General features: G+C 43.6%; 1 protein-coding gene across 1 annotated transcript in view; it reads right to left on the reverse strand.

Moving 5' to 3' along the window:
• TXNDC16 (thioredoxin domain containing 16) overlaps positions 1-19,303 on the reverse strand; it is a 1,725,832-nt gene that overhangs the window by 389,744 nt on the left and 1,316,785 nt on the right. The window contains exon 15 of the mRNA XM_044073553.1: positions 13,971-14,109. Within this exon, the coding sequence (XP_043929488.1) occupies positions 13,971-14,109 (139 nt within the window). The remainder of the gene's footprint in view (positions 1-13,970; positions 14,110-19,303) is intronic.

The following is a 19,303-nucleotide window of genomic DNA, read 5'->3' on the forward strand; positions in this document are numbered from 1 at the left end:
CGATGAATAAGAATTATGTCTTTCACTACCCACAAAGACGTCTTTGTATAAATACGACAAAAAATAACAGATACACTATACAAAGATATGTATATATATATATATATATATATATATATATATATATATATATATATATATATATATGGGTCCCCTACACATGGTTGAAATGCCACAAAGTCATATGTTTGACTTTCGAAATCCCGACCATGTGTAATGGACATCTCCGTGAAGTGCGGAATGGAAAGATTTCCATTTCCGCACTGTAGTGCGATCTTGGAGTTGGTATATTAAAGTTACGGGGGTGCGGGGGGGTGTAGACCCCCTGCTAACACTTAGAAAGTGAGTTACTGTTGTGTTTTTTTTTTAACATGTTCAAAATTGCGGAAGTCAAACATACGGTCTCAGTCATATGGGTTTCAGCTTTCTGCAATTTCGATCATGTCTAGTAGACCCATATATATATATATATATATATATATATATATATATATATATATATATATATGTGTGTGTGTGTGTATATATATATATATATATATATAGCATTCACAAGCAAGCAAATTATCCTTATCAGCATTTAAATGCATTAATCATGTGCGACACCACAACAGTTTTTACATAACTGAATGTAATTTTCGTGCTGTGTACAACTGTTTTGGTAATGCAGTACATTTGTAAAACATACACTACAGAGGTGTTTCACCTGTATGTAGCATTTGAGTTAATTATTCAGGTGAAAATGAACCATTCCTATTTTTTGTGGCAAATTTGTCAAATCATTATGTTGGTGCATATGTGGCTTGAGAAAGTGTATGATGTTCCAATGACCCAGATGATAATTTCATTAATTCACCTTCAGCCTTAAAGCTGACCACCACCATAAACAAAAACAAAAACAAAGGCTATATGTCAACATATAGGATTATGCCTAGTTTTCAATTTGCAACCAGACTACTGTGTGTTTCACTAATGGAGGTCAAGAATTCACCTCTCAAAGCTTTGCTCAAGTTCTTCTTGATGTCCAATTCTCAGATACTCAAATGGTCATAACTTAAAAAAGAATAGTTGTGTAAAATCTTACTATAATCATAGATGTCCTTCTCTTCCATGTTGCAGTATTCTTTCTGTGGGATCCTCCACCTCAGGCAACCCAAACCCCGGCTCCCATGCAAAAGCTTACGCCTGGTTGCTGCCAGTGTGTGCAATGTCACATGCAAGACCATAAACCACGGGCCTTAAATGTGATGTCTGCATGCACAGACCTCAGAAGTGACTGCCCGGTTTGACAATAGTCTAAGTAGTGCCAAATGATGCCATCTAGACAGGTTAAATGTAAAACGTAGGGGGATAGGTGGGTGGGAAGGAATACTGCAACACGGAAGAGAAGGACATCTATGGTTATGTAAGATTTTACACTATTCTATGCCCTTCTATCCCATGCTACAATACACTTTCTGTGGGAGAGTACCACAGCTCAAGTAGGAGGAAGGGAGGTGAAAGATGCTGCAGATTCCTGCTCTGGTGATATGGTCCAATTTGTAATGTTTGGTGAAGGTATGCACAGAGGACTACGTGGCTGCCTCAAGAATGGTAGTTGTGTCCAGGCCTTTGAGGAAGGCCCCAGAAGAGGCCACAGCTCTTGTAGAGTATGCCCTAACCCCATGAGGTAATTGTTTTCCATGGTAGGAGTAGCAGAAGGTGATAGTTTTTCTTATCCAGCAGGAAATTGTTTGGACACCGCCTTGCCCAGGGTCCTGGGGTGGAAGGACACAAAGAGCTGATTGGACTTTCTGATAGCCTTGGTTTTGTCCAAATAGAACCTTAATTGCCTGTGGACATCACGGGAGTGGAGTATTCTCTCACAGTCACTCTTTAGGGAAGGAAAGAAGGTGGGTAAGTGAATAGACTGAGTGACAGCTCATTGACCACTATGGGCATGAAGGAGGGTTTGGTGTGCAGGATTCACCCTATCTTTATGGAAGATTGTGTAGGGTGGAGAAGCTATTAGTGATTGCAATTCTGAAACCCTTCTGGCTGAGGTAAGGGCTACCAGTAGGACAGTTTTCCATGTGCACATCTGCAGAGAAACAGAGCCAGCTGACTCAAAGGGAGCAATTGTGAGTTTTTCTATGTAGTTTAGATCCCAGGGTGGAGAAATAGGTTTCCTTGGTAGCCTACTGTGGAGAACCCCTTTTAAGAATAGTTTGACATCTAATCTGGAAATTAGAGGTGGCTCCTGAGGTAAACAGGCAGAGATGGCATAAAACTGGACCTTGACTGATGAATATGAAAGGTCTGATTTTATGAGCTCACACACATAGGCTAAGAATAGGAGAATATCCACTTGGAAGGGATCCCTATGCCTTTGGAGACAACATTTGGAGAACTTTTTCCATTTGGAAACATTGGAGCTCCTGGTATTGGGTTTCCTGGCCTCCTCCAGGATAGATATCACGTCCTCAGTGTAGCCACTGCTGAAGGGTTTCAAAAGTTTATCAACCAAAAGGTTAAGCACAGCATCTCCAGGTGTGGGTAAATGAGAGACCCCTTCTGTTGTGTGAGCAGGCCCACCTTGTGAAGTAACCTGTGGTGACTGCCCTTGGCAAGAGATTGAAGAAGGGGGAACCAATGCTACCTTGGTCAATAGGGAGTCACCAGCAAGAACTTTGGCTTGTCCCTCCTGATTTTTAGGAGGACTTTCTGAATGAGCAGGAAAGGAGGGAAGGCATAAAAGAACAGTCCCTTCCAAGAAATGGTGAAGGCGTCCACTCTCTAAGCTAATGGGAAGGGATCCTTGGCACAGAAATGTTGCAACTGCCTGTGCTGGGTGTAAGCAAACAGATCTATTTGAGGTGTTCCCCACCGATGGACAATGTCTAAGAAGACATCTTTTTGCAACATCCATTCGTGATGCAGAGAGAATGATCTGCTGAGGGCGTCCGCCTGATGGTTGTCCTGGAATGGAATATAAACTGCCTGCAGTGATATGTTGTTCTGAGAGGCTAGTTCCCATGCTTGCACTGTTAGCCTGCATAGCAGATAAGACCTGCCCCCCCCCCCAACGTTTGTTGATGTACATCCACATCACAGTTCTGTTGTCTGGGAAGATTTGTAGGGGTCCAGGTTGCATGAGAGGAGGAAAAACCTGCAGCGCTAGTTGGACTGGAGTCATCACCCTTATGTTGATGTGCTTCTTCTGGAGGGAGGGCTCCCATAGGGCCTGCACCTCCAGTCTGTTCATAGTTGATCCCCAGCCTAGGTCAGAGGTATGTGTGTGCATGAACTATATTGGCATGGTGGGTTGCAGGCATAGGCCTGGGTTTTGTTGCACCTGTTGGATCCACCACCTCATGTTTTCAGGCATGGTAAGAAGGGTATCTGAAAGTTCAGTGAGTGGCTGTGTTGTGACTACACATTTTTAGGTACCACTGAAACTTCCTCATGTGCAGCCTGGCAAGAGGCAGCATAGGAACTGTGGCTGCCATGAGGCCTAGGAAGCACATGAACTGTCTGGCTGACAGGTGGGTAAGCTGGAGGAGGTCCTGGAAGTGGCTGACTACAGAGGATACCTTGTCCTTATGGAGGAAGGCCTTCATCAAGTCGGTCCTTACTCTGCAGCCCAGGAAAATTTTGTCCTGTGCTGGAGGGAGAGAGAATTTTGCTAGGTTGAGGGTGAATCCCAACCTCTGGTGCAGGGACATGGAGAAAAGAAGATGATTTCTGAGAGTGACTTCCCTTTCTGCTAGGTTGAGGAGGTTGTTTAGGTAGTGTCAGATTTGAATGTGCTTTGTTCTGCAGTAGGATATTGATGGGGCTAGGCACTTTGTGAAGACTCTTGGTGCAGTGGCTAAACCAAATGACAACTGTAAGTGTGAGGAGGGTCCAGCAAAGCGCAGACACTTCCTGTGGTCTGGGTGAATTGGGATGTGGAGGTATGCTTCCTTCAAGCCCAAAGTAGCCATGATGAAAGCTTTGGTGGCAATTGTGGAAGTAGATTTTGAAGAGATAGCATTCTGAAGGAAGGGACCTTCAGAAAGAGGTTTAGGAAGGATAGATCTAGGATGGGCCTCCAAGGGCCATCCTTTTTTGGCACCAGGAATAACCTGGAGTAAAACCCTCTCCCTTCTTAGCCTGGGGGAATGATTTCTACGGTCCCCTGGGCTAGAAGGTCTTGGATAACCTGAGAGATTAAGTGAAGCTGGTTCTTGGGAGGGAAAGGGATGCCTAGTGGTATGGGTTTCTCCTGCCAAGACATGAAGTATCTTTTTTTCTGCTACTGCCAGGACCCATCAGTCTGAAGTGACTTCTCTCTAGAGGGGGAAACGGTGAGACTGGCGGGATGAGACGGGTAGGTGGCTGAGGCAGTCACACATTACTGCTCCTGTCTTGAAAGGGCTGTCTGTTGGAAGGCTGAGAGGGGGCTGGCTTTGGGGACGGTGCCTTACGGGACTCTTTTCTTTGTCTGGAAGTGGAGGAGGAGGTTGGAGTAGGGGCTCTCCTGACAAAAGAAGTTTTTGCAAGATAATTCCTGTAAAATGTATGAACTGGAGAGACCAGTAAGTGTTTTAGGACCTGGAGCTCCTAATTTTTTTCATGTAGGCTTTTAAACAGTTCAGTAGACTGTTTGCCAAACAGGAATTTGTCCAGTGGTGCTGCCAATATCTTGGTTTTAAAATCTTCAGACAGGGGCTGTAACCTAAAACAGGAGTATCTGTAAAGAACAGAAGCTGATGCTGCAGATCTGGCAGAAGCCTCAGCTGCATCACAGCTGCAGTTTATCATGTGCCTGCCAACCTGAGATGCCAGGGACAGCTTAGATGCTACCTGTGACTTGTTGGGGGAGTCAGGCAAGGAGGAAGGCTGTAAAACTAACTCTAGGGCATATATGACCATGTGGTCTGGTAACTGACTGCCCTAAAGGCTAGTGTGGAAGAGGTATAAATCTGTTTACTCAGCCTGTCCATGACCTTGCTGTCCTTGTATGAAGGTAAGAGGGAGGAAGAAGGTATGACTCTGGACTGTTTGTCAGGGGCCATTGCAATAACTGCAGGATCTGCCAAAGAGGGCTTTATTAATTTGTGCTCATCACTCATCACGGACCTCCTAAAAATGGTCAGGTCTCATGGGAGCTGGTGTTTGTGATTTTGCCTGAAAATTTGTCTGAAAATCTGATGCAAATGCATCTGGGTAGGCTGGAATCACAGGAGAGATAGCTGAGGAGGAGTCCACTTGGAGTAACTCAAAATACATTTTTTGGGACTTTTGTCATTTGAGCAGCATCCCACTTGAAGTACTACCTTATTTTAGTAATTGTTTCCCCAAAGGCAGTGTTCTCGGGGGGGAGTATCCCTCAAGGGAGTCTTCATCTGGGGAGTGATAGTCCAAAGGGGAAGCTATTTTAGAGGAGTAGGTGTCCGACTTATCTGAGGAGGAGGATGAGGGAGTCTTCCTCCTGGGTATGGGTAGGAGGGATGGAGACAACTGAGGCTGGCCTGGGGCTGAGGACAGGAAATATGGCAGCTGTGGATGCTGAAGGCCTAACAGCTATAAAGGCGTGCAGCAAGGACTGGGACGAAGAATGCCAGTCTGGTTGCTCCTCAGATGAAGCAGACAAGTGATTAGTTTTTTTTTCCTTTTCAGAGGAGTTGATTTAGCAGATATCTGTCCTGTGAGTGAAGTTTTGAATTTCTGGACCGCGGACGGACGTCCGGTGGAGCCTGGTTCCCCTTCGACCTTGGCCACAGCCGACGTCGGAATAACCTCTGAAGACGTGCCTACCAGTGCTTCTGAAGCAGCTTCCCCAAGGGTAGTCGCTGAAAATGCCGGTTCCAGCATACGTCCCTCAACCCCTATATTGGTGGTTGGTGGAATGTCTGACAACATAGGGGCAGAAGTTGTAATCCTTTCAACTTTGCCTTCTTTTTAGGCAGCTCTGCCTCGATGGCAGACACTGGAGCCATGAGTAAGACTAATCGTTTTAACCTCTTGTTCTCGAAGTACAGATTTAGGGCTGTCAGATGACTAGGAAGAGTTTTTGGTACGAATGACTGGCAGATGGTACAGGTGGCGTGGTCATGTTCCCAGCCTAAACAGAACGAAGTTCGTGGATATCTTTGTGCAGAATTTGACGTCCGCACCTGCATTTCCCCTTCCTAGCTGACATCGCCTAAGAAATAAGCAACAACCAAAGCTCAAGCATGAATAAAAGGTTTCCCCAAAGGAGTACTTACCTTGGGACGTCTTGACAGAGCGAAGCGATCGATCTGACGTTCGACTGCGGCAGAAAAGTTCTGAAGTCTGTGTGTGCAGACGTTACATTTAAGGCCTCTGGTTTATGGCCCTGTGTGTGACGTCCCACGCACTGGCAGCAACTAGGCTTAAGCTTTTGCATAGGAGCCAGCGTTCAGGTCACCTGAGGTGGAGGATCCCACAGAAAGAATACTGCAACATGGGACAGAAGGACATCTAATCATAATCTTTTGCAATAGGTTGGAAGCTTTAACTGCCCCTCCCAACAAGGAAAATAGATTGTGTTGCAGAATGGGGGTTGTAACACTTTTTAAAGTTGTTGATTAAACAACATTGCACTTCACTTCTCACTGCCATTTATGTGTCACAGCATGAGTTGTGATACAGACTGTAAAGTAAGTAAATGATTCAGATGGGTGACTACTGTCTATTAAGCTGTGTAAGGTTGGATTTCTTTTATACATTCAGTAATACACATGAACCTAGCAATAACAAGCTTACAGTACATGGAGTGTGTCAATTACACTTCAAAACTGAGAGAAAGATATTTCGGTTATTGCAGTGAAGAGCAAGATCAAACCATAACTGCTTCCAAAGGGCAGCTTCTAGCGGCCATCACTGTAGTTTTTGAAGTGCAATACACTTTGTGCTGCCACACAGGAAAAAAGTGTGACAGTGTAAAGTATGCAACAGCTTTTAAACCTGCTGCCTGTCTATAGCAGCAAAACATGTTACAGCTTTGTAGACAGTAAACAGCACCACTCCTACATTTTTTTGTAACTTGTAATAAACTGGGGCAACAAAAGCTCCATCTGTTACAAAAAATTATGACTGGGTTTCTTTGGCTATTAACTACTTATGACGTGCCTTGTTGTGGATGTCATTGTTCACCTCTTGGGCTTTGATTTGCTCCACTCCATTCCTGAGGTGAATTTCTTGACATCCGTGTCTCGAACCCATAGCAAGCGGATTATTAATGGAGACACATTTAAAGCCCTTTACATTATTGCTAGGTTCTTACATGTGACAGGTTATTAGCTATATCCATGTTATTTTTCACTTGTGTTTCACAGTATAATCAAAAGACTATTGTGTATTACAGTCTAAATTAACTTACAAAAAATGAGGTGAGAAAATGCTTCCTTTCTAATCTAAGTCACCCAGTTTTACAGGTTATGGTAACCACTAGCATACTAATTCTTGTTTCTGCCTCTGTATACATGTCAAATAACTTAAATGACTAACAGTATACTGATGCTACTATGTCAGAGAACAGTTTACTCCATTAGTCTCACTTAAGGTTTTCACAAAACAAATTATGTATGAGCTGATATTGATTTAAACCAAGCACAGCATTAGAGAAAATAAGTGATCAATAACAAGCTAGCTCTTTCTATAGGTTACACTTCATCATATCCAACCCATCTTGTATGAAACCTTCAACTTAATTACTTGTTTAACAGCTACTCTCAGGAGGCAGTTAATTTTCCCAAAATGCCACCCAAGTGTCACTGAATAAGAAGTTATGTACTCGCCATAACGTTCCATCTGAGTAGGTGGCTTCATTTGTCTGCAACCTGTGGGTCTTGGATCCGAAATCGGATCCGAGCCGGCAACTATTTATACAGCTATGGATCCGAGCTCCTAGCTCCTCCCCTCACCCATAATACTCTGCCAACCCCAAATGACCTCAGATCAAGTTTGCCCTCCTATATACCTGAAAAGGTATCCCAACAGGAAAAGGCAGGAAAAATACCACCATGTAACTCTTCTGAAGGTCAGGGGGAAGGAGGGGGGGATGGTTGCAGACAAATGAAGTCACCTACTCAGATGGAATGTTATGGTGAGTACATAACTTCTTAATCTGGAGTAGGGACTTCATTTGTCAGCAACCTGTGGGACAGAGTCCCCAGCTACCTGAATCTTGGGCGGCCATTATGGAAGGATGTTCCGGAGCACTGCGGAGCCAAAGGATGCTCTCCCTCTGGAAATGACGTCCAGTTTGTAGTGGTTAATAAAGGTATGAGATGAGGCCCAAGTGGCTGCCGAGCAAATATCATCCCAGGGAACTCTAGATCTGAATGCAGTAGACGTAGATATGGAGTGAGTGGAATGTGCACGAACCCTTTGAGGTGCGGGCCTCCCAGAAGCCTCATAAGCTAGAAGGATACATTGGGAAATCCAGTGTGATAAGGTGACCTTCGAAACGGCTTTACCCAAACTGAATTTGACAAAGGAAATGAACAGCTGGTCGGATTGTCTGTGACCAGCAGTCCTATGAATACAGAAACGCAGCTGCCTGTGCACATCTAACGAGTGCAGCTTGTATTCTCCTTTATTTTGATAATTAGAGGAAAAAACAGGAAGATTTATGGACTGATTGATATTGGTTTCGAGGCCACCTTAGGTAGAAAAGAGGGATTGGTCCTGAGGTACACTCTATCCTGATGAAAAACCAAGTAAGGGGGTTTTACGGAAAGAGCTTGAAGTTCCGAAACTCTTCTCGCAGAGGTGATGGCTACCAGGAATGCTGTTTTCCAAGACAGGTGTTTAAGATCAGCCGAGGAAGCAGGTTCAAAGGGAGAAGCAGTCAAGGCCTGAAGAACTAGCGATAGATCCCAAGGGGGTATGGCTTCTTTGATAGTGGGCCTGAGCAGAAATGTACCCTTGAGGAAGGTTTTACATAGTTTAGCTGACATCAAAGGACCTGTCTCATGTCCTACATGGCAAAGTGAGATGGCTGCCAATTGTACCTCGACTGTCGAACAGCTAGCCCCTTGCTGAAAAAGTCCGGTAAGGAAGTCCAAAAAGGACGTTAAGGGAGCAGTGAAGGGGTCCAGATTATGATGTTCTGCCCAGACGGAAAAGCGCCTCCATTTACTGCGGTAGATCTTCCTGGTGGAAGGTTTATGCGCTGCCATCAAGATGGCTTTGACTGGAGAAGAGATACCGGGAGTCCTAATTAAGAGTGGAACTGGAGGAGCCAAGCTGTCAGCTTCAGGTTGTCCAGATTCGGGGTCGGTAAGCCTGATGGGTGGGAGATCAGATCAGGGCTGGGATCCAGAATCCAGGGAGGATTCACCAAGTGAGACCACAGGTAAGGGAACCAAGTTTGCCGAGGCCAGAATGGGGCAATGAGGATCATTCTGCTCCCCAACTGAGAGGCTTTCTGTAACATCTTTAGCATCAGGGGTAGAGGAGGATAGGCATAAAGTAGACCGGGCGGCCAAGCATGCACTAGAGCGTCTCTCGGGACTTCCCCTGGTGGGGGAATCAGGGCGAAGAAGCTGTCGCATTTCGTATTTGAGGGAGAGGCAAAAAGATCGCAGCAGGGTTGCCCCCATTTTGCAAATAGCTGCTTCGCTACCCGGGAATTGAGAGACCACTCGTAAGGGGAAAGAATGGTGCGACTGAGTTTGTCCACCAGAATGTTGGCCCATCCCGGAATGTGCATTGCGATCAGAAAGCAGTTGGTGGAGGTCGCCCATTCCCACACCCTCATGGCCTCTCGGCAGAGAGGGTAAGACCTGGTTCCCCCCTGTTTGTTGATGTACCAGACAACTGACATGTTGTCCGTCTGTATCACAATAGTTCCTACGGGGAGAAGGTCCTGAAGTGCTTGCAACGCTAACAGCACCGCCCTCATCTCCAGAACATTGATATGCAGGGAGGTCTCTGTGTCGTTCCACGTGCCTTGGACTGTTCTGCCTGAGCAATGCTCCCCCCCACCCGAGGCAAGAAGCATCCGTGGTCACCGTGACGAGAGGAGGTGGAGCGCAGAAGGGTCGGCCTGTATGGAGGTCCAGGGACTGGAGCCATCATAACAGGGCCCTCCTGCAAGCCTTGCTGATAGAGATAGGGTGGTTGAGGGGAAGAAGCTGAAATGACCATTGTACTAAGAGGGTCCACTGTAGTACCCTCATATTTAGAAGAGCGCATGGAAGAAGCGTGATTGCCGCTGCCATGGAACCCAGTGCCCTCAGGACCAATTCCGCCAGTGGAGCTTCTGATTGGAGGATGGCCCGCACATGAAGTCTTAGATTCTGTAGTCGTTCTGAAGTGAGGTAGGCTCGCAGACTTCTCGTATCCAATCTGGCCCCTATGAACTCTATCACTTGTGTCGGAGCAAGGGAGGATTTGTCCATATTGATCGTGATGTCTAACTGGGGGGCTAGGCGGAGAAAAAAATCTCTGGCTGAGCAGAGCAGATGCCTTGTTGGGGCGGTCAGGAGCCAGTCGTCCAGGTATGGGAAGACCTGCATTCCCTGGAGTCTCAGGTGGGCCGCTATCACTGCTAAAACTTTGGTGAACACCCTGGGGGCTGTGGTGAGGCCAAAGGGAAGGACCCTGAACTGATAGTGGCTGGCTCCCAGCCGGAAGCGTAGAAACCTCCTGGATCGTCTGTCCATTAAAATGTGGTAGTACGCATCCTTGAGGTCTACTGAGCACATCCAGTCGTTCTCCTGCAAGAGGGGGAGAATGGAATGAAGAGTGACCATTCAGAATTTTTCCTTGGCTACCGACAGGTTCAAGAGGGAAAGGTCTAGAATTGGTCTCAAGTCCCCCGTCTTTTTTGGCACCAGACAGAACCTGGAGTAAAACCCTAATCCGAGCTGGTCTGGGGGGACAGGCTGGATGGCTCTTTTTTCTAGCAGCTGCTGGATTTCTGCGGCTGCAGCCTCCCTCTGACCGGGTGGTACATCGGGGAGGTTTCTGAGTCTGGGGACATGTTGCATTGGGATTTTGTAACCTCTGGATATGATACAAAGCACCCAGTGGTCTGACGTGATGGACTCCCATGTCTCCAGGTGCCTTGAGAAGCACCCCCCGACTGCCTCCACAGTGGAGCAGTCGGGCAACCCTTCAGGGCTGTTGCGTGGGCCGATCAGAGAAAGATTCTCTGGACCCAAAGTTTCTCGGGGCCCCTCTGCCTCTAGGGCGGCATCCTCCCTGTCCTCCTCTGCCACGGAAGGACTGGTTGTCTGGAGCAGGTTGGGAATGTTGCGATTTCCGGAACCACATTTCTTCTGTCCCTTTTGGTTCTTGGAGAAGGACCTCTGGGGAGCAGAGAAGCGGACTCCGACGGCAGACAACGTCTTCCCATCCTTCTCGCTCTGGACAAGTGTCTCGCGAACGGTCTTGCCAAACAAGGCAGAACCATCAAAGGGGGCATTCGCAAATGACGCCTTAAAGGGCTCCGCAAAGTCACAATGTCAGAGTCAGGCCTGGCATCTCATAACTAGGCCCGCTCCGCTAGCTCTAGCGGCTCCCTCAGTGGCGTGGGACAACAACCGCATAGAGGTATTGGAAATAGATCTTAGAGTGGCCATACGAGTGGAGTACAACTGCTTGTCCTCCGCCGACATGGACTCTGAGGGGGAAGCAGCGTATTCTTTAATAAGATCTCGCTGCATCCTGATGACGTGCCATGTAGTTCAGGGACCTTACTGAGAAGGTTGCTGAACTAAATACCCGCTTCCCAAGGCGATCCATTGAGCGGGACTCCTTGCTCGGTGGATGACCCGAGGGGCTCTCCTGCGCTAGTTCCCTCTTAGTGGCTGCCGCCATCAACATGGCATCTACGGGGGGACCCTTGCTCCAGTGGGACCGGTCTGCGGGGGGGGGGCTCAAGATCCTATCCGGGCATTTAGGGACTGGCTCCACAGTGTCCGGCTCCCTCCACGCCCTGGTGGTAATAAGGTCCACCAGGTGGTCAGCCGGAGGGGACACCCAAGAGGTAGATGGGCCTGCTTCGAATGCCTCCAGGAACACGGACTCGTTGGAGGAAGCCTTGGGGGCAGACCACCCCCCCCCCCCGATCCTGAGCATTTCCATGATGTCTCCAAAGGAGACAACCTCAGGGGGTGACCTTGGGGAGCCTTCCCCTTCATCCAAGTCCGTGTCCTCTGTTAAGGACTCAGGGGAGTCCACGTGCCTCCTCTTACACTTGTGCTTGCGAGGCACTTCCTCGGAGGGGGGGGGCTGTCCGAGGAGGTCTCACCAGCAACATCCTGTTCCAATGGAACAACCTGGGACATCGAAGCAGGCTGTTCCTGTGGCCGGGTGATGGGAGCCTGACCCAGCAGAGAGGGAGTGCAGGGTGGAGCCGAGACAAGGGCCGGGGGTCCGGATGCTCTCGACAGAGCCCTCTCCACTGCATCGAAGGCCGAGGGGGAGCTGCTCTCCCTGGGTTCCGAAAGCCGACTCCCACTCGGATCTGATGAAGGGATCGGAACCGGTGCCAAGACCGTTGGATCCGAGGGACCAGTGTGCTCCGACCTGGATGGAGCCGAAGGCACATGGAATCTCTTGGATCCGAAGCTCGCCCCACGGCTCCGAGAGGTCGGATCCCACAATGGAACCGACAGACTCGAGGGCAGGATCAGATCCGAAGTACTCAGTACTGTCGGCACCGCCCACTACCGGCTCCGACACTGCCCAGCTCCGAGCGCTCCAAACCCGGGAAGCGGGTCAGAGAAGGAGCAATCGGAACAAAGAAAGGTGTCGAGCTCCCACCCGAAGGGGGGGAAGGCAAAAGCACTCCCATCTGCAGCTGGGCCTGGATGAACCTCCTCATCATCCGGTTCAAGTCTGCATCAGACAGGCTGTAGGTTGATCTTGAACAGGCCACCGAGGCAGGCCTGGAATGCCGCCTCGATGACCTCGACGGAGATCGGGTCTCCTCCTCCTCGGGTCCCGGGGAGAAGCAAGGAGATCGAAGCCGAGGAGGAGGAGACCTGGAAGCCGTGGAGGGAGAAGCCCGCTTAGCTGGGGGGGCTGAAGCGGAGGCCTCGGCCCTCCGCTTGTGGTGCTTCTCCCTCCGTTTCTCCCTCCTGGCCTCCCTGTCCTCCGGCGCTTTAGTGGGAGTTTGAATCCTGGGCGGGGAAGGGGGGCAGGAGTGGCCACCACCACTGGCTGAGGAGGTGCCACGGGAGGAGCGGAGGCCGAAGCTGAATCCGGGGGCAGAAGTCCCACCAGGACCAGCTTCGACCTCCGCTCTTTCAGTGCCCTGGGGTTGAACGCTGCACAAATGATACAGCCCGAGGACAGGTGTTCAACCCCAAGGCACCGAACACACCAAGTGTGGCCATCTGCCGATGAAAGCTTATTGCCACACTCGGTGCACTTGGAAAAAATGGGTTTTGGGGCCTCTGACATGATAACAAAAAACTAACGTAAGCTACACAATCACACTAGGCCTCAAAAACACAAGCAACACACACACACTCTACGAACCAGCGAGGGGAGGGATTACACTAAAAATTAAGAAAATATCAAAAAGGGAAACCTAAATCACACACACTGTTTAACAAACTTAGAAAAAACTCTCTAATTTTACAAGATTTTAACTTATCTGGTAAATCGCCAGGAGCTCAAAATCCAGCTGTCTCTACTAAGAGCGGCAAACTAGATCTGGGGTCATTTGGGGTTGGCAGGGGATTATGGGTGAGGGGAGCAGATAGAAGCTCGGATCCATAGCTGTATAAATAGTTGCCGGCTCGGATCCAAGGCCCACAGGTTGCTGACAAATGAAGTCCCTACTCCAGATCACACATTCTCTGCCAAACTTCCAATAATTGTAAAGGAATATTCTCTTATTAGGTGGAAGTGACCAGAGTAAATACTGTATATGTTTAGCAGTGCTTTCTGATTTTACTGGACCATGATACTCGATATTGTTTTATGTCTTTAAGAAAGCATACAATATACACACTTACAAATGGCTCAAGCACCAAACTGCTGATAGTCAGTGTCATGTCCTCAATGCCATGTTTTGTTACTGGAACTACTTCTGTGCTATAATCCCAATGCCTGATGACAATCAGTGCTGGCAGAGAGACAGCATACATCTCAGACCTGCATAGACAAAAAAAAATACAAAACAATCAGATTAGGAAACCAGGTGCTCACAAACCTAGTCATTTTTGATTTCTGTTGAAGACCTCAGACAAGGAAAGTTACAACTGCAGCTATTTCATATACCTTAAGGAAACATTAAATGCAAGACTCAGTAGATATGGAACATTATAGATTTGTGTATGACTCCTCACTATATATCAGCCATCTTTGAGATGGAACGGAACCAGCATTTCTTAAGTAATTAAATTTTATTAAAGTAAAGCCAGTAAAAACCAAAAGTTTCGATGAAGTCAATACAAATAAGTAAACAGTTCTGTTCTTCACTTGCAATAACGTGAACCACAACAAAATAATTCCAATAGATCAAGCGCTTTCGCCCGGGCTCTCCCGGGCTTTCTCAAGATAATCTTACTATGCAACCTATATCCTTATATACCCATTGGTTGCTTAGTTAATTGTACAATTATTTTATTAAGGCTTTTTCAAGCGATTCCATACTTAAAGTTGTATTCCCTTCATAAAATGAGCAGTGTTAAAACTATTAAAACATTAAATAATTATTGAATGTTGTCTTTTTTGCCACGTATTTTGTATTCTTTAACTCGCCTTCCTTGTTATGGAGTTCTTTGTTTAACCAAACTGTTTATGTTCGTGTATGTGGTAGACTTTCAACCAGGCTGCTTTTTATGCAATAAAATAAAATAAAATAAAATAAACTTCTTTTCTTATGTTGTGTTATGTTCCTTGCCCTTGGGTAAAAAGCCATGCTTGTAAGGATCGATCGTGAATGTTGTTTGTTATCTCTTACCATTGGGTTCACAAATTTGATCGCTGGTATATTAGCATTTTATGGATATGTACTACATTTTTTTGTTCTTTATTATTAGGATTGTTGTATTATTACTGTTGTTTTTATTAATTTTCATATTTTCTACATTAAAACAATTATCTATATTTGAATTTATAAAATGTTGATTTCTACATCAAAAATTAATTTAACTATAATTATTATAAATACCTGTGTAAATAACTATAAAAATACATATGTACATTTCATAAAATTTATAACATTTATTTTTTAATTTTACTATATAAATAGGTCATTAAATAATTAATCTTTAAATAAGTACATAAATTGTTACCTTTTATAAATAAATAATTATTAATTGATTATACAATATATTGTTATATATATATAAAAAATGTCAAAAAATTTTTTTTAAATCATAAAACTATTTTAAAACCTATTTTTCTTAGTATCTATGCTTAAATTTCTACATCCTTGTTATTTTATTATAATTTTGCCCTTCTCTGTTTCAATACACTACTTATACTAACATGCTCATTTAGCCCTGGTGCCTTTGCAGCATTTAATCTAATTTGCCAAACTAGTTCCCTATATTCCAGGGATGTTTCCCAGTCTCCCCCTCTAATGTCATTTTTTACCTGCTCGAGCACTAAAAATTTTAAGTTCATTTCTTGACATGTTAAAGAATGTTTAAAGAATGCATTTGTTTCTTTCTTTGTTTTTATTTCGTAGGAATGTTCATATACTCTTCTTTTTAACGTTCGTTCTGTTTTTCCTACGTAAAAGGATAAACAATGCTGACATATTCCTAGGTATATTATGCCCTTCGAATTACAATTGTAATGTCCTAGGGAATATAAACCTATACTTCTTGATTTTAAATATAAACCTATGTCATCAAGCATAAAAACACATTGCTTGCAGGTTCCACATTTATAGGTACCCCTCATTAATTTTGTGTTATTTTGGTTGTTATTTGTTTCTTTTTCAAAAAGATTTTTAAGGTTGTTGTTTTTCTTCCTTATAAACTTTGGTAATTTTGGAATCATTTTATTAATTTCAAAATTATTTGACAACACCGGCCAATATTTTGTAATAATGGCTTCTATTTCTTTACTATCACTGTTGAATGTATATACAAATGCTTGCTTTTTATATTCTTCATTGTTTTCAGTTTCTTTTGTATTATTAATTAGTTCATTATTTAAGAGTGGGGCATATTTTTCATTTCTTTTCATTGAAATTTCATTAATTAAAACATTAATCAAACCTAAAGGGTACTTTTTCTCTAGAAAAAGCGTCTTTAAATATTCTATTTCAACTTGAAATAAATGGTCTGTGCTACAAATTCTTGATGCTCTAATTAGTTGGCCTTTAAGAATACTCTTTTTTTGGAAATATGGGTGACTACTGTCAAAATGCAAAAGCATGTTAGAATAAGTACTCTTTCTATAGATACTAGATTCAAAGTTGTTGGTTTCATTGTTTTTCATTAAATTAATGTCTAAATAATGTAATTGATTAGAATTGATTTCATAAGTAAATTTTAAAAAGTTAGTAGATCCATTGATATAATCTATAAAACTAATAAAATCATAGTAAGTACCTTTCCATAAAATGCATATATCGTCCAAAAATCGTTTCTAGTGGACAATATATTTGGCCCAATCTGGTACAAAGATGTATTCCAGCTCCCAATGGTGTAGGACAAGGTTTGCATATGCTGATGCACACGGTGTACCCATGGCTACACCCTTGCTTTGTTTAAAAAGTTCTCCATTAAAAATTATGAAATTGTTATTTAAAATAATTCCCATAAAATCTACTATTAACTTAATAATATCACCATTAAAGGTCGTGAGCTTAACTAACATTTCGTTAAACCACTCAAGTCCTATTTCGTGCGGGATGCTTGGGAATAAGTCAATAATGTCAATGGTAATCATAAACTGTGTTTCTGCAAAAAATTCATTTTTTATTCCTTTTAAAAATTCCCATGAATCTTTGCAAATACATTCTAATGATGTTATACATTTTTTAGTCATATTATCGATGTATTTTCCTAATGGCTCAGTAATGCCCTTTGCTCCCGCTACTATCGGCCTAAATTTTAAAGGTTGTAGGCCCTTATGGACCTTTGGTATTCCAAAAATTATGGGGGTAAGTGGTTTTTGTACTAGGAGGTAATTAAAGAGCTGTTCATTTATTGCTCCTTGCAAAAGGTGGTCTTCTAAATAGTACTTAATTTTACTGTAGGCTATGTTCCTTTCATTTATAGAGATCTGTGTGTATTGTTCTGTATCATGTAACATGTTATGAATATAAGTTTCATAAACTTGTTGATACATAAGTACTACCCCACCCCCTTTGTCCGTTTTCATCACCCTTATGTTCTCTTTTTTCAAGAATGTTAGCAGCTTGTTGTATTCATCTGGGAAATTATTGGATTCTTTGAATTTGCTTTGTCTGATCAACCTTCTGAACTCATTCTCCACCAATTCCTCATATATTTTCAGTGAAGGGTGCAGTGGGGGGTTAAATGTGCTTTTCCTGCACAATCCTTGTTGTGTGTTTTGCATATTACCAAAATAAATATTTAAATTTAATTGCCTCATAAATAGTTTTAAATCAATTATGGTATTGGTAATATTAATAGAGGTATCAGGTACAAAATGTAGTCCCTTTTTGAAAAGTTCAAAAAATGTCCCATTAATTTCTATCTCTGTGAAATTATATATAGAGAGATTATCCTATTTGGCTATTGTGCATGTGTGGGTAGATATGTGAGCAGTTTTTTCTTGGTTTTTAGTATCAATTGTTCCTATCACACCTGGTTTATTGGAGGTTACCTCCTGAATCTGTTCCACACTTGTGCTGACTGATTCACTTCTCGATTCATTTGTCTTCCCGGTGCTTGCTGAAAAACCTGCTTATTACCGTAATTACTTTTTTGTGCAAGCCTTTCACTTCTTCTGGGAACCTCTATCCAATCATTATTTTCATTTACATTAACTTCATTGTTAATTGTTCCCTCCTGGTAATTAGGTCTTGTTGAAACAATTCTGCTTTTTTTACTGAAACAATATGCTGTGCCATTCCTATATTCTTCTAAATCTCTTTCCAATTTCTTGATTTTTCTCATGACTACTCTGTTACAATGGTCATCTACCTCTTTAAATGCTTGTTCATAGTCACGTTTCACCCCACTAAAATACATGTTATTTGTTATACTATCATTTAATTTATCAATTTCATTTAACAAGGCTTTAGCTTTGCTTTCATAGTCATTAATCATCAATTTCAACATTTCTATCCCTGTTTTATTAAACAAAGCAGTGATTTCATCAAATAGCTTGGTACCCGGTTGTGCATTGTTTGGTAATCTGTTACACCGTAGCCCTTTTGGGATACGTTCCACCCTTACACATTCAGTCAAATATTCAATTTCCATTTGGGCCGTTCTGTATGCATACAGTTTATTGTTAAATTCAGTTACCAAATGCTCAATATTATTATTTTGAGCGTTATAATTTTGTTGTACAGTACCTTGTGCAAACATAAAATGTTTGTTTGTCCATTTTTTTAGGTTAAAATCCTTATTTTGCTGACCTAGGTTTGAGTGCGGAGTCTTGCTTCGTGTACTTTGGGAGCTCTGGTTGTGTACCCGGTCGTCTTCGAATACTTCCGTGGAAAGTCTTTTCCTTTTTACCGTCGGTTCTTTTTCAAAAAGTTCTTGCTGGTTTGGTGGTGGTGCCATAACGTTGGTAGTACTATCTTTCGTTAGTAACCCGCTGAGTTGTGAGAGTAGGCAAATCACTTGCCTAAATTCTCCCCGTGTTACTGGTGCGTTGTCATCGCTATTGTTGTCTTCAATTAAAATGTTGGGCGTATTGTTAAAGTCCGAGGTTCCTACGTCTTCCGCCATGTAGTAAACAACTGGTAAGCAAACAAGAACAATGCAGGACAACCTCAAGGTTTGTAGCGAAAACCACAGCAGGAAACGGAACGGAACCAGCGTTTCTTAAGTAATTCAATTTTATTAAAGTAAAGCCAGTAAAAACCAAAAGTTTCGATGAAGTCAATACAAATAAGTAAACAGTTCTGTTCTTCACTTGCAATAACGTGAACCACAACAAAATAATTCCAATAGATCAAGCGCTTTCGCCCGGGCTCTCCCGGGTTTTCTCAAGATAATCTTACTATGCAACCTATATCCTTATATACCCATTGGTTGCTTAGTTAATTGTACAATTATTTTATTAAGGCTTTTTCAAGCGATTCCATACTTAAAGTTGTATTCCCTTCATAAAAAGAGCAGTGTTAAAACTATTAAAACATTAAATAATTATTGAATGTTGTCTTTTTTGCCACGTATTTTGTATT

The sequence above is a fragment of the Protopterus annectens genome, chromosome 6.part0 (assembly GCF_019279795.1).
Source record: "Protopterus annectens isolate FY-2018-M chromosome 6.part0, PAN1.0, whole genome shotgun sequence".
In the NCBI taxonomy this organism is placed as follows: Eukaryota; Metazoa; Chordata; order Ceratodontiformes; family Protopteridae; genus Protopterus; species Protopterus annectens.